Source organism: Arvicola amphibius, chromosome 4 (genome assembly GCF_903992535.2).
Source record: "Arvicola amphibius chromosome 4, mArvAmp1.2, whole genome shotgun sequence".
Classification (NCBI taxonomy): domain Eukaryota; kingdom Metazoa; phylum Chordata; class Mammalia; order Rodentia; family Cricetidae; genus Arvicola; species Arvicola amphibius.
The window spans coordinates 24,498,988-24,518,372 of record NC_052050.1 but is presented as its reverse complement, the minus strand read 5'-3'; the positions used below and the strand labels follow the sequence as shown (position 1 = coordinate 24,518,372).

The window sequence follows — 19,385 nt, the reverse complement described above, 5'->3', positions numbered from 1 at the left end:
GAAGGGCTCTCAGGTCACATGATCAGCTGGAGCGCTGAGGAGAAGACACCACGCTGTAACTCAGTTTATCCCTAAGTGAGGTCACTTTAGGATCCTAACAGTTCACCCCCAAAACAAGAGCCCAGGGACCAGCAAACCTCCCCTGCACCCTCCCCCCCCCCAGCTCCCTCCTCCCCACACGGCCACAGAAGCAGGACACACTCACCGGTTCCATGTTTATTTTCAGAAAGTGATGAAAGCAAAGAAACACATCCAGACACCACTCTCCCGCAATAAATAGCCTCCCCGTCCCAAAGAAACCAAAAAGAGAAAAGCGAGTGTACACACCAGTTCCAAGTGACCTCGCTTGGTGAAATGTGCGCCCCTCTGACCCCTTCCTCTGCACCCACTCTCCTGTCTCCTCGCAGGTGGGCCCAGTCCACCCGAAATCACCTGAGTCCTCTCCCTGTTCCTGTTTGGCTGGCTGTTATAAAATCCACGGATCTTTCCTCTGGGTCAAGAGATTAACACAGAGGAGAGACTAACAGTTCAAAGTTCCTCCGCAGGAGAAGGGCTATGTCTCTCTCCTGACCCTTCTGTCAGGAGCCATGAAGTCCCTCTGGGTCCAAAACTTTCTGGAGTTTATTCTGCACGGAACCATCGGTCAGAAGCAGCACCAGGTACATGACTGTAGTTCGGGCAGAGGAAAGGGCAGGGGACACTCCTGTCACATTTCCTTGTGGGCCAGGAAGTAACAAATGAAGCCCAGAATCCTTCTTCCCCTTCTCCTTCCCCAACCAATCACTACACGGGGAAGGGACGACTCGGGGCTTCTCCGTCCATGTCTGTTTTCTAAATTAGTTGGCGCCCTCCAACCCATTGACATCTTCTCAGTTGGGAAAATAGTTATAAAACTGGCCATCGGTTTCCTTGTCAAAAGGAGAAGGGGCCCCAGCAGGAGAGGAGCTGTCGCCACTAGAAGGATAAGGGGATATCCGCCTCCTCTTAGACTCTCCTTCGCCCAGTCCAGAGTCGCTGGGCTCCTGCCGGAGAGGGGTGACCTCAGTCCACAGCGAGGAGGAGCCCTGCTCCTCTGGTACCCGTCCCTCTGAGGATCCCAGGCTAGGGTCCATGGGCAGAGTTCGCATGGGACGGAACCAGCCAGCTGGACTCATCTTGGGAGGGTACTGAGGGGCCACAGGCCAGCCAGCTCCGGGTGCCAGGACTTCTTGGCCACGGTAGTAGGGCACGGTGGGCCCAGAGGCAGAGGGCAAGAATGTGGGCTTCATGCTCACTGCTCGGAACTCGGCTTCATAACTGTGTTCCCGAGATGTCCCCAACCAGTAAGGCTGTGAGGCCATATCCTTGGGTTGGCCAGGAAGGTCGGGGTAGAAACGAGTGGGAACAGGATACTGGTTAGATAGAAGAGGTGAGTAGGGGTCTCCCCCGAGCAGTTGACAGTTGGGTCCGGGTGGGGAGGGAACACTGGTGTCAACAGATGCATACATGCTGAAAAAAAACCAAAAACAAAACAGAAAATGAGAAAAAAAAAAAAAAGACACAAGTATGTCTCTTCCTGTTTCTCCCTCCTTGGGCTGCTCAACCCCCTCCCCAGATCCCCAAAACAGAGACAGGACATGTTGACCACTGATCCACAGTCCCATCTCAGAGAGACCAAAGGCGAGTTTCCGCCAGTGCGCTTACGACTCAAAGTTCTCCCGGAATCCTTTGGCGAAGGGATTATTGTCGATTTTCAGCTGAGTGATCTAGAGAAAGGGGAATAGAGTTACCCGAGTCTGAGGCTTAGGGACTCCAGCTCCCCAGCCTCAACAAGAAGGCCTGGCCTGCCCCCTAGCAAATGCCTGTCCCCAGGCCCCTTTGGCCCCAAGCCTCACCTCGGCATTCTGGTAAGCAGTCACCGCAATGAACTGGGTCTCTTGGAAAGTAAAGATGTGTGTATTAGCAGCATTGCAGCCGGCATCCGACTCCCCATCATTCACCTCCACGATGTGCAGCCGGGGCTGGTACTTATGCAGAGACTGCAGGACAATCATCTGGAGAGGGAGTGAGGTGGTGGCGGGGTCACCGAGGAGGTGCAAGTTTCCCCCGACTGTTGTTCTCACCACTGCACCCATCCCCCCTACCCCCCCCCCCCCCCCGCCAGTGACGACCAGTCCCACGGTGGGACTAGGAAGAGTCCTTGAGGACATCTGCCGTCACCATCCTGCCACCATGCAACTTCTCCTAAGCCTTCCAGCTTCTCTTTGGGGGCACCTAGTGTTGCATCTTGTGAAATCTTGTGAAATCATGTAGAATCTTTCCTGCTCCTACATGTCAGTGAGATCAAGGTATTAGCATAGAGGTCATATGTGCACATGTGCACCTCTGTGTGCTTGTGTGTGTGCCAGCATAGATGGAGTCCTGGGAACAACCTCAGGCACCATCCATTTTTTTGAGACAGGGTCTCTCGCAGGCTTGGAACTCACCAAGTAGGTCAGTGAGTCCTAGGGATCCATCCATTTCTGCCTCCCCAGTGCTAAAATTATTGGGTCATATCATTATAGCCAGCTTTTCTTTTCTTTGTTTAACATGGATGGGTTCTAGGGATGAGATTCCGGTCCTTGTTTTTGCCAGGCAAATGCTTTACCAACTGAATCTTCTCTCCAGCTAAGGTTTTAAAAATCAGGATTGGGTGTCGGGTAGTGGTGGCACATGCCTTTAATTCCAGCACTCAAGAGGCAGAGGCAGGCGGATCTCTGAGTTCAAGGCCAACCTGGTCTACAGAGTGAGTTCCAGGACAACCAGGGCTATACACAGAAATAGTGTCTCGGGAAAAACAAAAACAAAACCTGAATTGGAACTGTGGAGACAGCTTGGCAGGCAAAGGATCTTGCTGCCAAGTTTGGTAACCTGAGTTTGATCCCTGGGATCCGTGTGATGGAAGAACAGAACCAACTCCAGCAAATCTGTCCTCTGACCTCCACAAACACAACATAGTGCATGTGCACCCCCACAACCAAATAAATAAATGTGTTAAACGAAACAAAACAAAACAAAAAAACTCAATTGTTCAATATGAGGATACTTTGTATCCATTCCCTGGGACACTGGAACGCAACAAGGTTACAAATTATGACCTAGTGAAAAAGCCTTCAGGCTGGTTTGACCTGTGCTGGCCTGAGAGCCAGCCCTGCCCAGAGATCCAGCGTTCTCCCACTTCATTGTCTTCTCAAGGTGGATAGCAAAGAGTTCAGAGAGGAAGTAAAGGGCTGGGGCATAAAGTAGCTCAATTAATAGGATGCTTGGTTAGCACGCAACCCCTCCCTGGGTGCAATATCCAAAACCACATAAACCAGGCATGGTGGTCCGTGACAGAAATCTCAGCACTCAGTAGCTGGGGGCAGAAGGTCAAGGTCATCCTTGGCTATGCAGGGAGGAGAGGGGAGGGGAGGATAGGAGAGAGGAGGGGAGGGGACTTCAACAGTGCAGAGGGGCTCTTAGGTAGTGTCAGGGGAGAAGGTCTCAGACACGGGGAAGTGGGGCTGACTGTCCTACCTGGGTCACATTGTTGGACGCCCCCTTGTTGTTGGTGAGTTTTAGTTTTCCAAATGAAACTTCCTGGCGCATCCAGTGGGCTCCGGTGTTGGGGGAGTCTGGGTGGACGTATAAACGGTTTCCTGTGGACAGTTAACCTTATTGCCAAGTAGCCCTTGAAGAGACCCTAGAGATGTGGGGTTTTGCCTATTCTAAGAGGAACATAAGGAAGATGCAGGGGAGGGGACAGGCAGGTTGGACGGGGCAAATGAGGACAAAGGATTGAGCTGAGTGACCTCTGCAAAACTGGAGAAAAGGTGACAAGCCAAAGGAAAGTTGAGGTGGCACATAGGATACAGAACTCAAACTTTCCCATCGGGGCAAGAGCTTGAACAATCCACCAGGGGGCGCCAGTCTGGGAGAGAAAGCATGCCCACCACTCGGAAAGGGGGTCATACCTGGCATGCTGCCTTCTGCCTTTCCACACTGCACCCACTTGCCACTCTGGTACCGCCAATGGTGCTGGTCAACCAAGACCACATCCACAAACATCCTGTAATGGCTTGTGGGCTCCAGTCCAGCCACAGTAAAAGAGAGGAATGGGAACATTCGCCTGCGGGGAACAGAGAAGCCGCAGGGTCCATTAGGGCAGTGGTCAGTCACCTGTGTGCTCGCTTGCGGTGTGCTGCAGCCAGCCTCCACCTGTTCACAAGAGCCACTGGCAAGTGTACCAAAAGCTGGATTGTAGATGTAACTGCAAATTAACTCGTAGGGCTTGAGAAATGCGCAGCAGGTAAGAGCACGCACTGCTGTGCCAGAGAGTCCGAGCTCAGGTCTCAGCATCCACATCAGGCGGCTTACAGTGGCCCTGTAACTCCAGCTCCAAGGTGACCCAATGTCTCTGGTCTCCACAGATGCCTGCATGCACAGGCACACATAGACACACACAGAGGAGCACACGGAGGTACACACAGACATACACTAAGAGGCACGTGCAGGCTCTCTCACACAAAGAAGTGCACACACAGACACACACATAGAGGCACATTCAGGCTCACACATGCACACAGAGGAACACACACGGATTAGTAAAAATAATTCCAGCCTTTAATCCCAGTACTTGAGAGGCAGAGGCAGGAGAATCTTTGAGTTTGAGGCCAGCCTGGTCTACAGAGCAAGTTCCATGACAACCAGGACTACACAAAGAAACCCTGTCTCAAAAATCAAAATAAAATAAAATTTAAAACTGTACAAATGTAACAATTAAATACATCCTACTAAGAGCCGAGGCATCCCGTAGGAGAGTCTCTTTCCCTTGTTTCCTCTGCTGTACTGTGGTCTGTGCTGGAGCTGATTTGGGGCTGTTGTGTGAGGTGGTAGAGGAACTGACAATGGCTACTGTGCATCTCCCCCAGCTCTTGCTCAGCCCCATCGTGCTGGTAGCTCAGATACACGGCAGTCCCAGTTACACCACGGGAATCAGCAGACGCTCAAATCAGTGCCTGTCTTTTGGGAGGGCTAGTGATTCTTGATGCATGCCCGACAAGCACTCTGCCACTAAGCTACATCCCAGCCTGCAGACTTTTGAAAATGCTTTCCTCTCAGCTCAGTTACTAGATATTTATCTGGAAACCACCATCTCTAACACTCGTGTGCTTCCTGTGTGGGCCAAAGGCACCAGCCAAGCTCCAAAGGTAGTTCCCAGAAGGGTTATGCCCCGGTCCCACCTTCTCCACAGTGACTCCTCCACTCTGCAGCGTGCTCCTGCTATGCTCCCTGAGTGTCCCTCCCTGCCCCACAGCTCTACAGAACGGGCTGCCCCATGCCTGGGCCTTCAGAAGCTCATTAACACCCTAGGTGGCCAGAAGCATCTAATCGTCCTTATGCTTAAAGTCTTGGGTCCTAGCAAAAGAAAAGTGGGTGGGTTGGATGCTGCATTATCCCCCATTGTTCTGGAGTGAGAGTCAGAAGAGGAAGCCCTCTTCTGTGATGGCCTTCCCACCACTTCCACCATCTCTGCCCCTATTATCATGATCACCACAACCACCACCTCCATATCACAGCCACATCGCTGTCACCGCCATCACTGCAGCCACCGTCTTCACCATTACAGCCGCCAGCGTTGCTACAGTCCCCACCTCCACAGCCATCATCGCTACCATTGCCGCTCCATGATTACAGCCACTGTCTCTCTGACCGTCACCTCTAGATCTCCACCATCAGTACAGCCACCACCTCCGCCATCAACACAACCACCACCTCCGCCATCAACACAACCACCACCTCCGCCATCAACACAACCACCACCTCCGCCATCAACACAACCACCACCTCCGCCATCAACACAACCACCACCTCCGCCATCAACACAACCACCACCTCCGCCATCAACACAACCACCACCTCCACCATCAGTACAGCCACCACCTCCGCCATCAACACAACCACCACCTCCGCCATCAACACAACCACCACCTCCGCCATCAACACAACCACCACCTCCGCCATCAACACAACCACCACCTCCGCCATCAACACAACCACCACCTCCACCATCAGTACAGCCACCACCTCCGCCATCAGTACAGCCACCACCTCCACCATCTCCACTCTCCCGATCACCATCACACTCACTGTCTGCCACAGCTATGGCCACAGCCTTCTTGTCTGCCATCACAAGAGCTACTGCTTTCAGCCTCACCACCACTACCACTGGTCACCCATCACCACAACCATCCTGTCTCCAACCACTCCTCCCGTCATCTCTCCCATGCATCTTAGCAGCAGCCTTCAGGGTCACAACCACCATTAGCAGCCTTAGAGCCATCACAAGTTCCAAAAACTGAGCTCTTTCTTCATACCCTGGCAGGGAGAGTGGCGTTGTAGGAACAGCGGAGGCAAATCCTCATTGGATGTCCCTTCCACTCCCACATCCCTCCTCCCAGGGGGCCTTGTAGGATAGGAAAGCACAGGTCTCTCAGGTAAGAAACTTATCTACCAGACTAGCCTTGAACTCACAGTATAGCTAAGGATGTCTCTGAACTTCTGGTCTACCTGCTTCAGCTTCCAAAGTGCTGGGATTACAGGTGTGCACCGTTATACCCAGTTTGTGTAGTGCTAGGAATCCATCCAGGACAGTGAATTCTAGACAATAATTCTACCAACTTAGCTACATCCCTAGCCCAAGAAGTAAGTATTGAAAAACTGGGCAGGGAGAATGTTTAATATTTTCTTTTAGGGGGTGGATTTTTTGTTGTTGTTGTTGTTTTGGTTTTTCAAGACAAGGTTTCTGTAGCTTTGGGGCCTGTCCTGGAATTCACTCTATAGACCAAGCTGATTTCAGACTCACAGAGATCCACCTGCCTCTGCCTCCCGAGTGCTGGGATTAAAGGTGTGTACCACCACCACCCAGTCAGATCATAGTTTCTGAGCTGCAGAGATGGCTCAGGATAGTGAAGAGCACTTCCTGCTCTTCCAGAGGATACAGGTTTGGTTCCCAGCACCACATCAGGCAGCTCACAAGTGTTTGCCACTGCGGTTCCTAGGCGTTCAACAGCCCCGTTCTACGTGCAAATGGTACATAAACTCATGAAAGCACACGTACACGTAAATAAAAAGAAATGAGTTTGAGGCTAGCCTGGTCTACAGAATAAAGTCCAGGACAATCAGGACTACGCAGAGAAATCCTGTCTCAAAAAATAATTAACTAATTAAAAAAATAGGGATCGCGGCCTGGTAGCGCTTATCTTTATTTTATTTTATTGAAACAGGGTTTCTCTGTGTAGCTCTGGCTGTCCTAGAACTCACTCTGTAGACCGGGCTGGCCTCAGGCTCACAAATTCTACCTGTCATGCCCAGCTTGGCACTCGACTTTAATCTTAGCACTTGGAAGGCAAAGGCAGGTGAATGTCTGTGAGTCTGAGGCCAGTCTGGTCTATATATGGAGCACTAGGACACCCAATTCTATAATAGAAAGACACTGTCTTAAAAGGGGTAGGGGGCCTGGAGGGATAGCTCATCAGGTAAGAGCACTAGCTGCTTTTCTAGACAACCTGGATTTAATTTTCAGCACCCACATGATGGCCCACAACCAGTAAGACCAGTTTCAAGGGATCCAATACTCTCTCGTTGGCTTCAGCAGGCATTATGCATGCATGAGGTACACATTCATACATGCTGACATAACAGCTGTACACATAATATGTATAATAATATATAATATTATATATTATATGTCAGGCTTAGGTGGCACACAGCTTTAATCCCAGCACTCAGGAGGCAGAGGCAGGCAGATCTCCCTGTAAATTTGAGGCCAGCCTGGTCTACAGAGTGAGTTCCAGGACAGCCAGGGCTACATAGAGAGATTCTTTTCGAGAAAGGAAGTAAGGGAGGGAGGAAGAAAAGAATGGAGGGGGAGCTGTGTGGTGGTGGCGCACGCCTTTAAACCCAGCACTTGGGGGCAGAGGCAGGTGGATCTCTGTGAGTACGAGGCCAGCCTGGTCTACAAGAGCTAGTTCCAGGACAGACTCCAAAGCTACAGAGAAATCCTGTCTCAAAAAAAAAAAAAAGAAGAGAGGGAAGGAGGGAGAGAGATAGAGAAAGAGGATGATGTCTGAGAAATGACCTGCTAAGTTAACCAATGGCCTCAACACACATGTGCACAGCTATACATGTAACTATACCCCCCCCACACACACACGGCTAAGATTACCGGTAGAACCCCAGAAAACTCCCTGGGAAGAAAACAGTAGTGGAGATGGATCTGGTACCACACTCACCTCTGTGGAGCTACTTACCACACCCCTTTCAGGGGACAGAGTCATGACCCTACAACTCCGTGCTTCCCCAAGGGCTAACTCATCTAGGGAAGATTTGAAGGGTCATGGGACATGGCTGGGGACATAGTGAGTTCCAGACCAGTCAAGGCTACACAGTGAGACCCTGTTTCCAGAAACAAACGATGACTTGTTTCACACATCAACCGACTTTCTGTAGGGCCGACTGACTGCGTCTTCCTTGAAGCAGGTAACAGCTCTGCATTCCTTTTTTGTTTTTTTTAAATAATCTGTTTTTATTTTAAATGCATTGGTGTTTTGCCTGTATATATGTCTGTGTGAGGCTGTCAGATCCCCTGGCACTGGAGTTACAGACACAAGTGTGAGCTGCCATGTGGATGCTGGGAATTGAAACCGGGTCTTCTGGAAGCAACAACTAGTACTCTTAACCACTGAGCCACCTCTCTGGCTGCCAGCTCTGCACTTCCGTGTAGCCATCTGCAAGTAAATCCTAGTCCACGAGTCCAGACATGGGAGGAGGAGGAAGAGGCCACGATGCCTGAGACCATTATACATGCTGTAAGTATAAGACATTGCCAAAATATTTCCTGAGGTGACGCCAGTAATTGTGTCAGGGAGGACAGTTTCCCAAGAGCTGCCTCAGCATTGGAAGGTAAAAATATTGTTTAACTTATTTATTGGAGAGGGCTTGGCACACTGGGGAGAATGGCTTGTGGGAGCTGGTTCTCTCTTTCTGCCATTTGTGGGTTTCAGGTATTGAACTCGGGTCCTCAGCCTTGGTAGCAAGCAGCTTTATCCACTGAGTCATCTCGCTAGCTTGATATCATTCATTTTGTGAACATTTTGTTTTAACGGCAAACTATTCTGTTTATTTTTTTGAGAAAGGGTCTTAGTATGTAGCCCAGGTTAGCTTTGAACTTGTGATCTTCCTGTGTCTGAGTGCTATGATTGTAGGATCACATATTTGCACCATGGGCATGCCTAGATCTTAAAATAAGTGTTTTTTTTTTAAAGATCTGAAAAGTTGATCTGGAATGTGACTTAGTATAAGAATGGCCTGCCTAGCATTCATGGGTGCAATATAGCACCACCAAGAACAAAAATTCAGGGACTGGAGAAATGACTCAGCAGTTAAAAGCACTTGGTCTTGCAGAAGAGCTGGGTTCAATTCATAGCACCTACACAATGGCTCACAACTATCTGTAACTCCAATTTCAACATCCTCTCCTAATCTTCAAGGGACCAGCCATGCACATGGTGCATAGACATACATACATGTGAGGAAAACCTCGTGCACAAACATAAAATAAATCTAAATGACAAAAAGAATCTACAAGGTTAGTGGGCTATAAGGGCTCATGCCCACAATGCCAGCACTTAGGAGGCCGAGGAAGGTAGTGTACAAGTTCAAGGGCCAGGCAGCCTGGACACAGACAGCTCCAGGCTAACTACAGAGCGAGCCTTTCTCTCAAAAATAAAATAAAGCTAGGTGGTGGTGGTGCACGTCTTTAATCCCAGCACACAGGAGGCAGAGGCAGGCGGTCTGTGAATTTGAGGCCAGCCTGGTCTGTAGAGTGGGTTCCAGGACAGCCAAAGCTGTTACACAGAGAAAACTTGTCTCAAAAACCAAATAAACAAATTAATAATAATAATAATAATAATAATAATAATAATAATAATAATAATAATAATAGAAGTAAAAGTTTGGAGAGATGGCTCAGTGGTTAAGGATACTTTCTGCTTTTACGGGGTACCAGGGTACCTGCATGAGCTCATAACGGCCTGTAAATCCAGTTCCAGGAGCTCTGACTGCCAACCTCCATAGGTTCTCCACACACGCACTCTATAGACACACACTCAGACAGACACACACAAGCACACAATGAAAATTCAAATAAATATTTAAAAAGTAAAATAATAAGCGAAAACAATCATTAAAAGTTGTGAGAGTTGGGAATACGAGAAAGGAAAATAACGGTGGTGGTGGCACTGCCTCACACGAAGCCACCCTAGCTTCACAGAGCCACATGTACTTACCAACTGAGCTACTTACCAGCTCTCCCCAAAGTGATCTTAATTATAATAATCAACCAATCATACTCAGAAAAGTGGGGATTACCAGCAATTAATATCCACCCACACGCCCACGAGACCCGGCCTCTCCTCCCTGCTGAGGCGATCTGCGTCTGCTATTTGTGTTTACCACCCATTTACAACACACCCTGCACACAGGAGCACTGGCGCGGCCTGTATGCGGCACTCCCAGGTTGCCCCATCTCCAAAATACACAAATGGGGACCCCAGAGTCTCCTTCTTTAGAGTTATTTATTTATTTATTTAGTTAGTTAGTTAGTTAGTTAGTTAGTTAGTTAGTTAGTTAGTTTTTTTTAAGACAGGGTTTCGCTGTAGTTTTTTAGATCCTGTCCTGGAACTAGCTCTTGTAGACCAGGCTGGCCTCGAACTCACAGACATCCGCCTGCCTCTGCCTCCTGAGTGCTGAGATTAAAGGTGTGCGCCACCACTGCCCGGCTTATTTTTTATTTTTATATATTACAGTTAGCAGTGGTGGCACACGCCTCTAGTACCAGTACTCAGGAGGCAGAGACAGACAGATCTCTGAGTTCTAGCCAGCCTGGTCTACAACAGCTAGTTCCAGGACAGCTAGGGCTCTTACACAGAGAAACTCTGTCTCGAAAAACAAAACAAAACAAAAAAAACAAACAAAACAAAAAAGACAAAGAAAGAAAAACATCACATTTTATTACTTTTAATTTGTAGGTTTGTGTTCGTCTGTGGGTGCACATGGGCACGCTTGCAGGAGTCAGTGCTCTCCTTCCGTGTAGGTCCAGGGATCTGAACTCGGGGGCTCAGGATTGTCGGGAAGCTCCGCTACCCCTGAGCTATCTCTCTGCCCACTCCAAACACTTCTTATTCTTGGTTTCCCTCTCTGAGCCCCACCTGAGTCGCCCTCCTCAGTCACCGCACTCAAAAGCCTCACTGCTACTGATCCACACCAGAAGGTGGGTCTGGGGTGGGTGGGAGAGGAAGGACCAAGGACAGAGTGAGTCAGCCCAGCTAGGACGAAGGGCTGAGGGGTTGTGGGCAGGTCTGAGATGGAAGAATTTTTCAAAAAGAAAGAAGGTCTGTGGGTGATAGGGTAGTGACTTGCAGGTCATTGGAACCCACAGAGGGACAGGCCAGCCTGCCAAAGGGGGAGGACAGAAAGGAAGCTGCTCTGGGCCCCAAACTCGACAGCAAGAGGAAACAGCCCTGGACCTGCCAGATCACCGGAGCTCAAGCTGAGAAGACACAGAGGCCGTGGGGTTTGGTAGGGCTGAGTTTTGACAGTGGTGTGTCCTGTCTCCTTCCCAGGATGGAGCCCCTGGGTCCTGACTCAAGAGGAGACATCAGGGCTGGAGAAATGGCTCAGCAGTTAAGAGCACTGACTGCTCTTCCTGAGGACCCAGGTTCAATTCCCAGCACCCACATGGCAGCTCACAACTGTCTGAAAATCCAGTTCCAGGGGATCTGACACCTTCACACCAATGCACATAAAATAAAAGATAAATAAATCATAAAAAAGAGGAGACAGCAGAGGAAATGGTGAGGAGCCACTGCCCCCATCCCACAGGGACCCCATGTCATGCAATATGATCTCCTTAGGAGATACAAGCAGACTCTTAGGAAACATTCAAGGGCATTTAGGGATTTCTTTTTCAGGTTTGCTAATGGTATTTTTTTATTATTTATTCATGTGTATGTGCATGCACATATACACGTATATGTGCATGTCCATGTAGAAGTCAGAGGACAATCTAAGGTGTCATTCTTCAGGCCCTGACATTCATTCATTCATTTACTTCTTTCTTTTCATTTTGTTTTTATTATTGTCATTGTTTTGTTTGTTTGTTTTTCGAGACAGGGTTTCTCTGTGTAGCCCGGGCTGTCCTGGAACTTGATTTGTAGACCAGGCTGGCCTCGAACTCACAGAAATGTAGCATGAATAATAAAAATGCAGAGATAGATATTGGGGTTCAAGTCGAAGGATCAGAGAAGCAAAGCAGCCAACCACTAGAGATCTCTTACCTCTATGAAATCTTCTGACTGAAAAGAGAGTTCCTGTCTCATCCTGCCTTATATTCCTCTCTAGAGCTGAGATGAAAAGTGTGCACCACCACCACCCGGCCTGTATGGTTTGTAGACCCAGCTGGCCTCAAACAAACAGAGAACAGCCTGCCTCTGCCTCTAGAATGTCGGGATTAAAGGCATGCACCACCATGCCTGGCTCTTACTTATTTATTTCAATACAAGGTTTTTTACTGCCCTAAATCTCTCTGATTAGTCTAGGCTGACTGGCCAGCAAGCCCCAGGGATTACAAGCACCACCACACCTGGCTAATTGGCTAGGTTTTTTGGGGTGGTGGTGCTGGTGTTTGTTTGTCTGTTTTTTGTTTTTTTCATAACAGGGAGGGCTTTTTTGTGTACCTGTGGTTGTCCTAGAACTCACTCTGTAGACCAGGCTAGCCTCGAGCTCACAGAGATCTGCCTGCCTCTGCCTCAAAAGTGCTAGGATTAAAGGCATGTGCCACCACCACCTAGCTGATTGGCTAATTTTCTTTTCTTTTTTGTTATTGTTTCTGTTTCTTGAGACAGGATTTCTCTGGGTAGCCTTAGCTGTCCTAGAACTTACTATGTAGACCTGGCCTCGAAATCAGAGATCCACCCGCCTGCCTCTACCTCCCAAGTGTCTAGATTGAAGGCGTGTGCCACAACGCCTAGCTAACAATTTTAGCATGGGTTCTGGGGCTCAAACTCGGGTCCTCATGTTTACAAAACCAGCACTTCACGCTTTAAACCGTCTCTCCAGTCCTGTTTTCTCTCTCTCTCTCTCTCTCTCTCTCTCTCTCTCCTTCTCTTTTTGCAGATGGTGGTGGTGGTGGACAATACCCATGTGCCACGGTACATGTCTGGAGGTCAGAGGACAACTGTGTGAGAAAGTTCTCTCCTTCAATCATTTGGGTCCTGGGAACCAAACTTGGCAGTCTTTTCCCATTAAGGCATTTTGGCAACCTTTTTTTTTTTTAAGTTCCATTCTCTCTCTCTCTCTCTCTCTCTCTCTCTCTCTCTCTCTCTCTCTCTCTCTCTCCCTCCCTCCCTCCCTCCCTCCCTCCCTCCCTTCCTTCCTTTTTTTTCTTTTTTCAAGACAGGGTTCCTCTGTGTAGGTTTGGAGCCTGGAACTCGCTCTGTAGACCAGGCTGGCCTCAAATTTACAGAGATCCACCTGCCTCTTCCTCCCAAGTGCTGGGATTAAAGGCATGCGCCACCACCACCGGCTTAAATTCCATTTTCACACCAAGCATGGTTTCAGCGCACACTTGTAATCTCAACATTTGACAAGCTGAATCTGGTGGGTTGAGAATTCCAGGCCAACGTGGGTTACATGAAATAAGATCTTGTCTCAACCAATCAACAAAAATCCACTTTTAGAGGAACATAAAGATTCGAAGCAGGAAGATCACCAATTTTCGGCTAATTTTGATTGCATGGCAAGATCCTAGCTCAAAATAACCACAACATGGCGCATGCCGTTAATGGCAACAGTTCTAGACCAGCCTGGTCTACGGAGTGAGTTCCAGGCCAGCTGAGCCAATATAGTGAAACCTCTCAAAAACCAATCGAACAAACAAAATAATCACAGCAACAAAGAAAAAGACCAGCCCAATACTGAAGATTTTTGAAGCTAAGCCTGCTATATATAATTTTAATTTAATTTAATTAAAAAAATTTTTTTGAGATAGGCTTTCTCAGTGTAACAGTCCTGCCTTTCCTGGAACTAGATTTGTAGACCATTCATCTACCTGCCTCCTGAATTCAGGGATTAAAGGCATGTGCCACCACGCCCAGCTTTCCTACTTTTATGTAGTATGATTTGTCATGATAAGCAGTCGGTTGGGGATGTGCCTCAGAAGTGAACTGTCTGTGCTGCAGAACACACACAAGGCCCTGGGTTAAACTTTCAGCACTGAAAGAAAAGTAAATTAATTTTGGTTCTTTGAGACAGCCTGTCAAGCAGACGTGGTGACACACACCCATAATACTAGCACTGGGGAGGAGGCTCAGGCAAAAAGACCTGGAGTTGCTGCACAACAGAGAGGAAGAAAGAAATTAAAAAACAACAAACAAAAACCCTCACTGTGTAGCACAGACTAGTTTCCAAGTATGGGTATCGCCATATGTGCAGACCACAGCCGTCCTAAGAAATGCGTCTAGCGAACTCTAGGCCCTGGGTTCCAGTCGCAGCACTAAAACAGAAAGGGGGAGAAAGGAAAGGAAGACATCCAAAAGGGAGGTAATGAAAGTGGTCAAGTGAAAATTCTGCAGTTAGAACACGCAGGAGAGGAGGCCGTGGGAATCCAGTGTTTACGCTGGCATGTACCCCTCCAAATGCCTCCCCTAACAGCCCACAGACAGGCCCCGGCCCAGCCATCACTGATGTTCTGGCTGATGCCAACCGCCCCGTCCCATCAGACTGGAGGAGCTGAGGCCTGACAGCACAGTGAGAAGACATGATTAGGCTGCAGGAGGAGAGGCTCCCTCCCGCTCCTGGCACACCACAAAGCACAGAGTTAGAGGCCCCACCTAGTCCGTTATGTGACGGAGTATAAGCCACTGGCTATCCCCACGACTCAGTGTGCATGAATATGAAACGGGGAGAATACCTGGCCTACCTAACCCACTGTGAAATACTAGAAGTGAAAGCACGCTCGGCGCCACCACGAAAGGCCTTCAGACAGTGTAGGTGGCTGTTTTTACTGGTGGCTGTGGAGACCGGAGAAAGAGGAGTAGACAGGTACCATCTGAGCCCTAGCCCAGCTCTGCCGGCTGTGGTACCTCAGAAGAGTCCCTGGCCGCCTCTGGGCTTGTTTCCCTGTCTGTGCAGTACAAGACAGGAGTGTCTAGTTCCTTCTGGTTCATACACTCTAGAAACCTGGCCAGTACCTGGAGCCATCCAGAGAGAGGTTGGGGGAGCAGAGAATCCTCAGAAGGCTTTGGACATGAGGGGTGGGCCATAAACAAATGCGTAAGGTTTATCCTCAGTTCATCCCAGTGGGGAAGAACGATTCAGCAGCTCGAGACCAGTTGGAGTTGGCAGCTAAGTCCCTCCGCCCACCACAGACATCATCTGGAGGAAACATCCTCTCGTAATGCCACCTTGAGACCCAGCAAGGGCTTCTGTCCCCCCTCATAGAACCCCCACTTTGCAATCTCTCATTTACCTCCCGAGTCTCCATCTCGACACCCCACATCCTAACTCAAAATCCAGAGTCCTGGCCGCTCCCCACTGAGAAGGGCAGGTGCCTCTTCTCCTAAAACACGAGGGAGGGGATTCACTGGGGTGTTGCATACTAAATGACCCCTCACAAACTGCAAGTTTCTCTTTCTTTCTTCAGCAAAGAGACTCCATCCTCCATCCGGAAGCAGCAGCAGGCTGAGCTGCAAACCCTGCCACTAATGCAACAGCTCAGGGGAGTCCTCCATCTTCCAGCGGGCTGGACTGGTGAATAGCTGGGTAAACAGCTGGGTAAGGAAGTGGGCACATTTTTAGGGACCAGCCTCAAAGGGCACAGTTTGGGACTGGACACCAGCTGGGACTGATTCTGAGTTTGGCCTGTTCAGGCACTGGGCATTTTTATCTTCATTAGTTTTACTGCCCTGATCTCTACACAACACACACACACACACACACACACACACACACAATCTCTCCCTCTCTCTCTCTCCCCCCAGACATATGATATCAAAGTAAGACCGGAAAAGAAACTTGGCAACCGCTTCTCCATGTCTCCATGTCACCAAATCCCAGTCTGTCCCGCCACCCCCATACACCAAAGCTACCCTGAGCGTGGCAACAGTAAAGGTAGGGACGCTGAGATCCCAAAAGATTCTGCCCCCAACACTTCAGTTTCCCATACACAGAGACTGAGAGACGGCCAGCTTCTGTCAGGCCCAGAATATACTCTAACCCGGCTCCGACCCCAGACTGAGGCAAGGAGCAAGGCTGGGACCCTCCGGCCAACTCTTGGTGAAGCGAGAGACACCCTTTCCTCTGCACCAAAGTAACTTCTAAGTGCGCCTACACCATCATCTCTGTCCTTTTTTGATCTCCGACTGTTGGTGTGACATAGCGTAGGCATCCGCGGCTCTACAGAGCTTGCGGTGTCCTCCCTGCTATCCTGCTTCCCCGTCTCCTAAGACTGAAGCTCAGACTGCAAGCACGAAGACAAGACTCAGCAACGGGCAGCTTCAGAATTTGAAAGAAAGAGAGAGAGAAAAAAAAAACAAAGAGGAAAGTCCTTGTTCCGGCGGGCCACCGAGGCCAGACCCTCGCCGGCTCCGCCCTGCGAGCTCGCAGCGCTCGGCGCGCGCCACACTCACCGTCCTTGCTTAGTGATGATCATCTCTGTCTGGTGCTGGTTGAACTTGGACCACAACAGGTGGTTGCTGAGCGCGACTCTCAGCTTTCCCGACACTTCCAGCCCCGCGGGCAATGCATAGTCCTCGCGGGGCCCTGGGTAGAGCCCGGCGCGCGGATCCGGGGCAGCGTAGCCATCCCCTGGCGGGTAGCCCTCGGCACCCGCGGGAGGCGGGAAGGGCTCGCTCGGCCCAGGGAAGCCGGCCGCCTGGGCCCGGGGCGGGTAGGCGTAGGAGCCGAGAAAGCGGCCCGGCGCGGCAGGCACCAGGGCGCCCCCAGAGTAGGGCGTCCCTAGGCTGCCACCTGCACGGCGATCGGTCAGGTCCTGTGTGCCCGGCTCCGGATAGAAGAAGCGATGCTGCTGGTCCGCTCCGGGCCCCCGGCCCTCGTCACTCGGCATCGGCTCGGTGCCGGTCAGCATGTCTCCGCAGCCCGGCTCCACGACGCCCATCCGCAGCGGGCTGGGCGCCTTCCCGCAGCCGTCGAGGAGGCCCGCGGGTCGTGGGGGCAGGGGAGACGGGGGCGGGGTCCGGGGAAGAGTGGAACACCACCCGAGCTGGGGCTGGGAAGTCTGGCCCCTGAGCGCGCGCTGGGGAGGCACGCAGCTGCTCCGGGGCTCCCTCTCCAGCGGGCCGCTGTCACTAGCGGCGCGGCGGCCTTTGCTGTGGCTTTATGAAGCTCCTTGGGTCCTCTCACCCCGCCACTTCGGCCCCGCCCCGCCTCGCCCCGCCCCCTCGTGGCTATTACAGCGCGAATTCGCTTTTGGTGAGGACTGAAGCCCCCCCCCCCCCGTAGTGGAGACCAGTAAGTCTCCGTGCGCCCCGAATCTGGGAGAGTCAACCTGCCACCTGAAACTCGAGAGGTTTCTCTCCCCCAGGAAATTCCGCCCATCCTGGAAGGCACGGCAAAGGCCCTTTCCCCAGATGGGACCATCTGAGCATTCTCATGGCTCTGGCGGGCTCAGAGCTACTTAGACTATACATATTCAACAGATATTTGTTGCTGCCTCTTGTATGCCCAGGCTCTGTGACTCTTTGCACGAAATGTTTGTCTGCCTTCTCTTGGCTAGAACACTCTCATCGCCGCCACCACCCCGGCAGGGAGATGATGTTTGTCCCTCTAGCCCAGGAGCTGATTTGGAAGCTGTTGGACAACAGGCTCCCAAAAGCATTGCGCCCAAAGCAGCCCTCCCTGGGCTGCGCTGGCTGAAATGCTCCCACAAAAGCTCGTTCACGTGGCAAAGCAACCAGTCAAAGACACGGGAAGTAGCACTTGACTGTCAGTGTTCAGAGTCCCAGAGCTGACTCTGTGGGACCTGGGTAAGTCACTTCCTTTGCTTGAAAGTCAGTCCCTCAGGCCTGATGGGGTAGGCTGGGGGAAATAAACATTCGTATTGGGGGTGGGGGGCTGTGAACCTTACATCAGCGGCTGTCGGTGTGTTGCATTTTCCATTCTGTTATAGAGGAAACAAGGTGGCTAGCAGGCACTCAGAGCTGGGTAATAGCCCAGCGCATGCTCTGACGGATTAGTGTCCTTTCTCCGCTGTTCTGTTCTGCTAAGGTAAGTCACACATATTGAGAAGTATCCCTCTTCTCCCAGTTGAAAATAAACCACTGGGGGTTTTCTTATAAAAAGAAAAACGTTCTCGGGTCTGAGAATGCAGTTCAGTTGATGGGGAGCTTGCCTAGCCTACACCAAGCTCTGGTTCCATTTCCAGCATTATACAGATGGGGCATGGTGGCAAACCACTGTAGCCCCAGCATGAGAAAGGAGATAAAGACTCAAAAGTTTAAAATCATCTTCATCTACAATTTGGGCCAGCCTAGGTTACATGGGATCATCTCTCAAAAATAAGCAAATAAAAATGAAAGCACCATTTGAAAGCTATCTATTTACTGTGTGTATGTGTAGGCGTGTGTGCCATGGTGCATGTTTGGAGTTCAAAGGACAACAGTGTGGAGTCTGCTCTCCTTCCATCTTTATGGGGGTTCTGGGGCTCAAACTCAGGTCATGAGGCTTGGACAGCCATCACCTTTACCTGCTGAGCCATCTTGCTGGCCCCAGTACTAAAACATCTTTGTATAGAAAAGTCTAGCAGTGCAGAAAAGCAAGGTTATATAAATTACCCCTAGTTTTAGCTCCTCAAAGCAAACAGTATTGACATTTTTGAGGAACGTCCTTCCAGATGTCCCTCCTGTATACCTTCTCTCTGTGTCTCTGTCTTTTGCGCGTGTGTGATTTTATATAAACATTGTAGTCTGTTTCGTCATGTGGATTCTTTTTTTTTTCAATCAACAAGGTGTAATGGATTTTTTGCATGTTAAATATATAAAGATTTACATTTTAAAGAATGTTCCAAAACATACCTCCACACAGTTTTATTCCATTAAAGGGCGACTTCTCTCCTCATCTCTGCCCCACCCCACTTCTCTCGGGGAGAGGGGGTGACCTCATCACTACATTTCTGTCCCAGCCCAATAGGGCTTCACCCAGAGGGGCCCAGAGGGACACTCTCCTCTCAACTAGAGCTGAACCAAGAGGCAGGCTGGCAGGGGAAGGTGAAGCTAGGGACCCCAGGGGACGGACATGACCCAGGGAGGGTG

At 50.2% G+C, this 19,385-nt stretch overlaps 1 protein-coding gene across 1 annotated transcript; it reads right to left on the bottom strand.

Moving 5' to 3' along the window:
• Positions 1–201: 201 nt before the first annotated feature.
• Tbx21 (T-box transcription factor 21) lies at positions 202–17,404 on the bottom strand. Its single transcript, XM_038329084.1, has 6 exons — positions 16,746–17,404; positions 3,972–4,126; positions 3,535–3,656; positions 1,875–2,033; positions 1,684–1,745; positions 202–1,488 (listed from the first exon to the last, which is right to left on the bottom strand). Exons 1-6 carry the CDS (start codon positions 17,231–17,233, stop codon positions 870–872), a joined length of 1,605 nt encoding a protein of 534 aa, XP_038185012.1. The 5' UTR covers positions 17,234–17,404; the 3' UTR covers positions 202–869.
• Positions 17,405–19,385: the final 1,981 nt, after the last annotated feature.